The 9,064-nt window shown below is 47.1% G+C and overlaps 1 protein-coding gene across 2 annotated transcripts in view; it reads right to left on the bottom strand.

Annotated features, from left to right (window-relative positions):
* Positions 1 to 209: 209 nt before the first annotated feature.
* Positions 210 to 9,064, bottom strand: part of PASK (PAS domain containing serine/threonine kinase) — a 96,519-nt gene continuing 87,664 nt past the window's right edge. Inside the window, exons 17-18 of one of the 2 annotated variants that reach the window (XM_069727721.1) lie at positions 3,269 to 3,421; positions 210 to 1,346 (exon numbers count right to left, since the gene is read on the bottom strand). In XM_069727721.1, coding sequence (XP_069583822.1) covers positions 1,273 to 1,346; positions 3,269 to 3,421 — 227 coding nt within the window. In that variant the 3' untranslated portion in view covers positions 210 to 1,272. Of the gene's footprint in view, positions 1,347 to 3,264; positions 3,422 to 9,064 lie in introns of both variants that reach the window. The other variant, XM_069727722.1, reaches the window with a different exon arrangement.

Below are 9,064 nucleotides of genomic sequence, written 5' to 3'. Positions count from 1 at the left end.
TCCCTTGAAGATCATAAATGGAGTCCACACTTTGTTGCAATAATGCTTCACAACCGCTTGAGATGAAAGTGTGCCAGAATTAGGATGACGCAAAAATCAGAGCAGTAGGATCTCCCCCAATATGCCTGGACCTGTACTGCAATGGCACTCTTTATTGCTGTTTGAGTGCACTTCCATTTCTACAACACAGATAAATAGAAACAAACACATATTTTCTCACAAGTCAATGTTGTAGCTATGGTCAGTAAACCGGATAACCTGGATAAATAATGTAAAATACGTGCGCATAAGCTGCTAAGAGTGGTAAAATATAAAAACATTTAGAGTTCAACTGGTTAACAACAAATGCTTACCAGGTCTAACAATATAAAACAACATGTAAAAATATAGATAGCTTTCCATATGGAAATTAAAAAAAAACCCATATATGAAATAAGTCAATAAATCATGAATCTAATGTCCGGTATACAAAATTTGGCACCAACTTTTCACACTGTCACCTGCAAAGTCTTAGCACCCACTTTGTGCGCAATGAGAGATTAGTACCTTGTAAGGTCCAAAGCCACTTATTCTGCAAATGTATAGCAATCTTTTCCAGGTCCGTATTCATCCAGAGTCTGGTAACACTCCATTGCAGGTAATGCTAAGGACAATATATTATGGCATTCGGACATTAGAACTAACGGTAAAGTAATGGCTTCTTGGCACCAACACCGAGAAGGTGGCTTATTCAGATTTTATCGTATACCTAGAAGTGGAGAAAGTGCTTTTTAGTGTGAGATTTCTCCAGCAACATATAGAAAGGAACATATGAAAAAAGTGCGGAATAACGTTTCCTGTCCCCCAAAACGAAAAAACAATGGGGTCCTATGTACAGTTCAAAAGCTAAATGATTGCAGCCAATTCATTCCTACTTGGAAAGCCATGAGAAATGCTGCAGTGGGCTCTCAACTATTGGAGACCCCCCTTTTTTGGAGCAATTTTACTCCATTAAATGCTCATTGCTATCATGATGGTATTATAAAGCACAAAGGGCTGGAGGCCACTGCACTGCCAGAAATGATCGCCCAATCTCCAGCACTGGTGGGCCCTAACACACGCAGATGTGGGGCGCTGGATCCAACAGCTGATTGCGTCACATTGTCTGTGGTTGTGCTCGCACAAGGACATCTGGGTAAAGTCTTAAACTGTTTCTGGTTTTCTTTTTGTGTCACTGAGACAAGAGCGAGCAGTATTTCTTCATTTCTTCTTGTACGTCCATTGGAGACGTAATCACTCTGCGTCCTTTACAACTTCCCCGCTATAATCAGAGCTCTGGCTGCCGGGGATCGGCTTCAATCCTTCATCTGTAAACACAAATGCAAAAAAAAGAAAGAAGTTTTTATTAAAACCTTCTGAAGATTAAAATATGGAGATTTTAGGATCTTGGAGGATTTTTTCCCTACGTGCATTTAGAACATATCGGGGATCAATTAAATGAAATGCAACCATCCTAAAGATATGGCATATCACTAGGGGCAGCTGTGCAGAACTGAAAAGAGGACACCACACCATGCCCTTTATTCTCAGAAATGGCAGGAGACTCCAAACAAAGTGATCGCATACACTAGCTATAGTTAGGAGATTGGAAAGCCCCTTTCAAGGGAATCTGTCTGCAGTTTTTTTGATATGTAATCTGATAGCACCACAATGTAGGGGCCGAGACTCCTATTCCAGCGATGTGTCACTTGTTGTTCTGCATGCTGTTATTTTGATACAATCACCGTTTTATCAGCAGAGCTCAGAATGCTGAACTGTGTATAACCCTGACCACAGATTAGAAGCTTTTTGTGTACACTGTGCATAACCAGTAAGCTACTAATCAGTGGTGGGGTTACACACAGCAGTTGACTAGGAGGCACAAGACACCTAGTCCTGTAGTGATTATCTCCTGCTAATAAAATGCTAATATTATTGACAAGGCAACACACAGCCCAGTAAGTGACACATCACTGGAATCAGGGCCTCAGCCCCTACATCATTCTGCTGTCAGATTACATAAAACATTGCACTTTTGGCATGTAATCTGTGGTATTATCAGACCATGTTCCTGAGGATACACCTTGGACTGCAAACACAGACAGCCATACCTTGCTGATGGGTACTCAGCCACTGCGGGACCCGTGTTGAACTTTGATAAACGGACGTTGTATTGTTCTCGCTTGGACTTTTGTGCCTATGAGCACATATATTTATACTCCCCTGATGAGTCTCCTACATCGGTGATGAAACGCGTAGGGAGAAGAAGTTTATTTGTCCACATACATACATTTGGTGGTTGTCCATAGCAGGGTCCATTTGGGGCCTGTCCTTGTAAGGACAGGAGTTACACAGGGGTTTCAGGGTAGATAGTATTTTTGTGCCCTAACCTACTGACTTTCCCCTGGATAATGACTCTCCATTGCCTCACCGGCTGAAGTATTGACCATATTGATGTGTCCGTCCTGAATGGTGAGACTGTTCCATTCTTTTATTCTTTGAGCACTGGTTATTTTGAGCACTGTATATATGTATTTGTGTTTGTTTATTGGGTTCTTATATTTTAGATTTGTCTATTAAAAGCTAAGTTTTATTATTGGTAACCCTCCATAGCTCTTGGTACATGTTCCTGCACGGTCAGACACGGCCATTACACAGTACACAGCAGGGGCACATTTGTAAGATTATCTCAGCACAGGAACATTTTTTTAAAACACATCCAATTGTGGAATTTATTATTATTCCAAGCTCTATTGATTAAAATTAACTTTGTTCGTGGGAAAACCCAGTTAAGAATCGCCTTTCTTACCGGACAGCAACCACGGCATCCTTTGATCAGCCAGTCTGGTGCGACAGCAAATGTGCATCGTGCTGCAACACTAATGTGATGCCAGAACGGCTAAACAAAGGAAGAGCCGCGGATGCAGTCAAGACAGAGGCTGTTCTCTGGGCTTCCGTCCTGCAGTCACAAATTACTGAAGTGGCCGATGTCCCGGGTCCTGCGAATCAAATAGTACCAACTCTAATAATCACATGTTCTAAACTTAATAAGCAATGAACAGTAAATCCCCAACATAAGCAAATAGAAGTACAAACAGAATCGATATAGATTCTTATAGCGGTATCTATATCGTATACATCTAATATACAAATTATTTTTTTATTAAAACCCCCTGCATTGTGTATGTGAATATACTCCTGTACAAAAGATGGACCTTATCAGATGGAAGAAAAAAAAATATTTACTCGCCAATTTGGGTGCAAGCGGGTGGATACACCTCCTCCCAGGTATATTCGGCAAGGTTGACGGGCTGCGTCACCCAAAGGTCCCTGAGGAGTTCATCCAGAGTCATACGTATCTCCGGATCACGGTGAAGAAGACCAGAGATAAGATCATGTAGTTCTGAAAGGCAAAATAATTAGATAGTAAAATATCTCTCCACACAGCCCTATTTCCTTTCCAAAGATTTTATTTGGATTTTAAAATAGCAGGCAAGAAAAGGGAATAAGGGCGGGATAGGATGGTGGGGGGGGGGGGGGGGGGAGGAGAAAAAGGGGGTGTAAGACTCATGCTGGTGTGCTAGATGGAGGCAGGTATATCTCGCCCAGGTGTTTGTCCTATGTGAATTAGGCCACTCAGTATCTTCAGGGTGCTAATGGGTTAATGATTGCAGGAATAAAAGATGACCAGCTGGGTGTTTCCAGTGTCTGCCTGGGGCACACAGATTGCCTGCCTGTGTGAGACAAACGTGAGTGAAGAGCTCTGCTCAAGATCTGTATGATGTTAGCTGGGTGGGAGAAGCCCCCCCAGTTGTTGAGATAGCAACGTATTTGTTTAGTTAGTGCCGGACAGGCTAGGGTTTATTTTTATGTTTTGTTTTTTGTGTTGCTTTCACGTTAATAAATCTGACCTGAGGTCAGCCTGCTCAGAAACCTGCTGTACGCCTCAGATTCAATGCACAAACCACGTGTCCTTTGACCCCAGCAAAGGCGATCCCAGAGTGTTTTGTCACATTGTGGTGGAGAACGCGGGCATACCGTGGCACAGGCGACAGCATGGAAGACGTGGTGAAAGCCTTAGTACAGTCCACTGCCGTACAGCAGCAGGCCACTGCCGCACAGCACGAAGCTAATCGCTTGATGGCCGCACAGCTGAAGGAGTTACTGGACATGACAGTTGCAGACCGCCAACTTCTCCAACAGGTGGCGCAGCGCCTGGTGAGCATGCCTGACGCTGACCCGGAAGCAGAGTCCAGAAGGATCCATGTGAGTCGATACTGGCAAAAGCTGACTGCAGAAGATGACGTCGAGGCATATCTGACAACGTTTGAGCGGACGGCATTGAGAGAGAAGTGGCCGAAGGCACGATGGGCCGATTTGATTGCCCCGTTTCTCTCCAGCGAGGCCCAAAAAGCTTACCATGATTTGGACCCGGAGGTCGCTCAGGACTTTGAGAAGCTGAAAGCTGAGATCCTGGCCCGGCTGGGTGTGACGACGGCTGTCCGTGCACAGAGGGTACATCAGTGGACATACCAGCAAGATAAACCAGCGCGGTCTCAGATGTTCGACCTGATCTACTTGACAAAGAAATGGCTGCAACCCGAGGTACTGACAATACCCGAAATAATCCAGCGGGTTGTCCTGGACAAGTACCTGAGAGTACTACCCCCAGCGCTGAAAAGGTGGGTAAGCCAAGGAAATCCCACGACAGCGGATCAACTTGTGGAGTTGGTCGAGCGTTATTCCGTGGCAGAAGGACTTCCCGACGACACCGCCAAACCCCGGACTGTGCCTCCTCCTCGTGGAACCGGTAAGACTGTTCCAGGGACCACGGGTGAAGGAAAATCGCTTAAAACTGTGGGGGAGGAGTCCGGGACTGCTCGCACTCCGAGACCAAGAGTATTGGACGGTGGTCTCAGTAGGGGACCTGTTAGGTGTTTCCGCTGCCATGAGAAGGGTCATGTTTCTGCGAACTGTCCTGTTACCGCTGAACCCATGCAGTGCGACGTTATAGACTCTAGAAAACGCATGTCTTTGGTTACACAGCTAGTGAGTGTGAATGCGGGTCAAAATGATACAGTGAAACACCTGTGTGAATTATCTGTTGATGGGAAAAATGTTGTGGCATTACTAGACTCTGGAAGTGTGGTGACTCTGGTGAAAGCTAGTCTAGTGGCACTTCCGTCTGGTCCGTCTGACAAGTTTTCTGTGACGTGTGTGCATGGTGACACCCGCTCGTACTTAACAGCGGTCATATGGATTTCTACTCCCTATGGGTCAGTGCAGCACAAAGTGGGACTCGTTCCCGCATTGTTACATGATGTAATCCTGGGCAGGGATTTTCCCTATTTCTGGCAGTTGTGGGAGAATCAGTTGCTCCTTCACGGTAGCTGTACCCGTGAATCTTCTCCCATGCCATCTGGAGGTCCCGAGTCCCTAGAGGAGACCCCACAGGAAGATGTTGCTGGGGAGGTTAGTGAATCTAACCTTCAGTACCCCTTCTCCGTCATGGCGGGGGAAACAGAGGAAACTGAGGAACCTCAGCGAGAGGCGGAGGCAGACAGCCATCCGGCACCCTGCCTGCCAGATTTGGGAGTCCAGGTGGATGACTTCCACAGCGAGCAAATGAAAGATCCTACCCTGACTCCGGCTAGGAAAAATGTAAAAATGATAGATGGGGCACCCGTAGAACCTGACACTAGGCTAGCGTACCCGTATATGGTTCTTGAAAATGATTTGCTCTACCAGGTAGAAAAAAAAGGGGAAGACACAGTGCAACGGTTAGTGGTACCCAAACCTTATCGGCGGAAGGTACTGGATTTGGCCCACGGACATATAATGGGGGGACATCTGGGGGTACAGAAAACCACAGAAAGGATATTGCATTGTTTTGTGTGGCCTGGAATACATTGTGATGTGCGTAACTATTGTGAGTCCTGTCCAGAGTGCCAAATCGCGGCCCCTAAATCTCAGTTCCGTAGCCCTTTGGTACCCCTTCCTATCATCGGGGTCCCTTTTGAGAGAATTGGGATGGATTTGGTTGGGCCCCTTCCCCGATCCGCACGTGGGCACCAACATATCCTCGTCATCGTGGACTATGCCACTCGTTACCCAGAAGCCGTCCCTTTGCGTAACACAGCTACCAAGACTATCGCCAAGGAATTGGTACAAGTGTTTAGTCGGGTGGGAATTCCAAAACAGATACTCACCGACCAGGGGACTCCCTTTATGTCGAGGGTAATGAAGGAGCTCTGCAGGCTCTTACAAATAGACCCGTTGCGTACGTCTGTCTATCACCCTCAAACAGATGGCCTGGTTGAGCGCTTCAACAAAACCTTAAAACAGATGCTCCGGAAGGCGATAGACAAAGATGGGAAGAACTGGGATTACTTGTTACCCTATTTGCTGTTTGCCATTAGGGAAGTTCCCCAGTCTTCCACAGGATTTTCGCCTTTCGAACTGTTGTACGCCCGTCGTCCCCGGGGACTGCTGGACGTCGCAAAAGAAACCTGGGAAGTTCAAGTCACTCCCTTTAAAACGGTGATCGACCATGTAACACAAATGCAGGATCGTATTGCCGCTGTCATGCCCATTGTTAGGGACCATATGTTACAGGCCCAGGGAGCCCAGAGGCAAAGTTATGATAGAGGCGCTAAGGTCCGTACATTTGCACCCGGCGATAGGGTGTTGGTCCTAATCCCTACGGTGGATAGTAAATTCCTGGCGAAATGGCAGGGCCCATTTGAGGTCCGAGAAAGAGTTGGTGAGGTGAACTATAAAGTGTACCAGCCGGGTAAGAGAAAACCGGAACAGATTTATCATGTGAATCTGATAAAATCCTGGAAAGACCGCTCTGCCCTAACGGCGGATCTGCCCCGTCCGGTTTGTTCACCTACTGTACCAGAGGTGCAGGTTGCTGAGACTCTCTCAGAACGACAAAAATCTGAGGTTAAGCAATTTTTGTTACAGAACCGACAGTTTTTCTCCGAAAAACCTGGCCGGACGAAGTTGGTGAAACATGAGATTGTCACAGAGCCTGGCGTCACTGTTCATGTGAAGCCCTACTGGATTCCGGAAGCCCGCCGTGAAGCCGTCTCCCGGGAAGTGATGGCAATGTTGGACTTAGGAGTCATTGAGGAGTCACAGAGCGCCTGGTCCAGTCCAATTGTGTTGATACCTAAACCGGATGGCTCCATCCGGTTTTGTAATGACTTTAGGAAACTGAATGCAGTTTCTAAATTTGATGCGTACCCTATGCCCCGGGTCGATGAGTTGATCGACCGGCTTGGTAAAGCCCGATACATTACGACCCTGGATTTAACAAAGGGGTACTGGCAGATTCCTCTGGCCGAGGCGGCCAGAGAGAAGACGGCATTTGCTACACCGGAAGGTCTGTTCCAGTATGTCTATATGCCGTTTGGACTTCACGGAGCTCCCGCAACGTTCCAGAGATTGATGGATCGAGTCTTGAGGCCTCACAGACAGTACGCTTCTGCCTACCTTTATGACATCGTAATTTACAGCATGGACTGGGAAACTCATCTCCAGAAGGTACAAGCCGTGATTGATGACCTGCGAGATGCAGGTTTAACGGCAAACCCCAAGAAATGCCACATCGGGCTTGAAGAAGCCCGATACTTGGGCTACGTGATTGGCCGAGGAGTGGTTAAACCCCAGATCGACAAAATACAGGCAATTCAGGGCTGGCCACAACCAGTGAACAAGAAACAAGTGCAGGCTTTCCTGGGGATTGCCGGCTATTATCGCCGGTTCATACCCAATTTTGCAGCCATGGCTACTCCCTTGACGGATCTTACCAAGGGGAAGGGTTCCGTCATGGTAAAATGGACCTCAGCTGCTGAAGAGGCCTTCCACAGCCTGAAACGGGCTTTGTGCTCTCAGCCCGTACTAGTGACTCCTGATTTCAGCAGCGAGTTTGTGGTACAAACTGATGCCTCTGATACTGGTGTCGGAGCTGTACTTTCCCAGGTGAGGGACGGAGTCGAACACCCGGTCCTCTATCTCAGTCGGAAACTGAATGTACATGAGCAGAGGTATGCCGTGGTTGAAAAAGAGTGCCTAGCCATTAAATGGGCTCTCGACTCCCTCAAGTATTACCTGGCTGGTAGGAAGTTTAGGCTGGTCACCGACCATGCCCCTCTCAAGTGGATGCACCTCCACAAGGACCGTAATAGTCGGGTAACCAGGTGGTTCCTTGCCCTGCAGGCTTACTCTTTTACGGTGGAGCACCGACCTGGGGTGCAGATGGGGAACGCCGATGCCCTATCCCGAGTGCACTGTTTCAAAAGTGTTCTTGCTCGACCGGAGTGGTCTGAGCAAGGGGGGGGGGATATGTAAGACTCATGCTGGTGTGGTAGATGGAGGCAGGTATATCTCGCCCAGGTGTTTGTCCTATGTGAATTAGGCCACTCAGTATCTTCAGGGTGCTAATGGGTTAATGATTGCAGGAATAAAAGATGACCAGCTGGGTGTTTCCAGTGTCTGCCTGGGGCACGCAGATTGCCTGCCTGTGTGAGACAAACGTGAGTGAAGAGCTCTGCTCAAGATCTGTATGATGTTAGCTGGGTGGGAGAAGCCCCCCCAGTTGTTGAGATAGCAACGTATTTGTTTAGTTAGTGCCGGACAGGCTAGGATTTATTTTTATGTTTTGTTTTTTGTGTTGCTTTCACGTTAATAAATCTGACCTGAGGTCAGCCTGCTCAGAAACCTGCTGTACGCCTCAGATTCAATGCACAAACCACGTGTCCTTTGACCCCAGCAAAGGCGATCCCAGAGTGTTTTGTCACAGGGGTAATAAGGGGGAGGGGAGAGAAGGGAGGGGCATAGGGAAAAAATAGCAATGCAACATTATAGCAACAGTGATATACACTTATAGGGTACATAATGTCCAGGTCATAAGGTTTAAACGAAACAACTGCGAACCAACACATAGACAAATAAACAAACGAGAGATTGCAAGCCAATTAAGGCCAATCATATGTGAGGAAATATTTAACCAGGATTGAACCGTTAGATAGTACACGGA

Source organism: Ranitomeya imitator, chromosome 5, assembly GCF_032444005.1.
Source record: "Ranitomeya imitator isolate aRanImi1 chromosome 5, aRanImi1.pri, whole genome shotgun sequence".
NCBI classification, from domain to species: Eukaryota; Metazoa; Chordata; class Amphibia; order Anura; family Dendrobatidae; genus Ranitomeya; species Ranitomeya imitator.
This window is presented reverse-complemented; position numbering and strand designations above follow the sequence as displayed.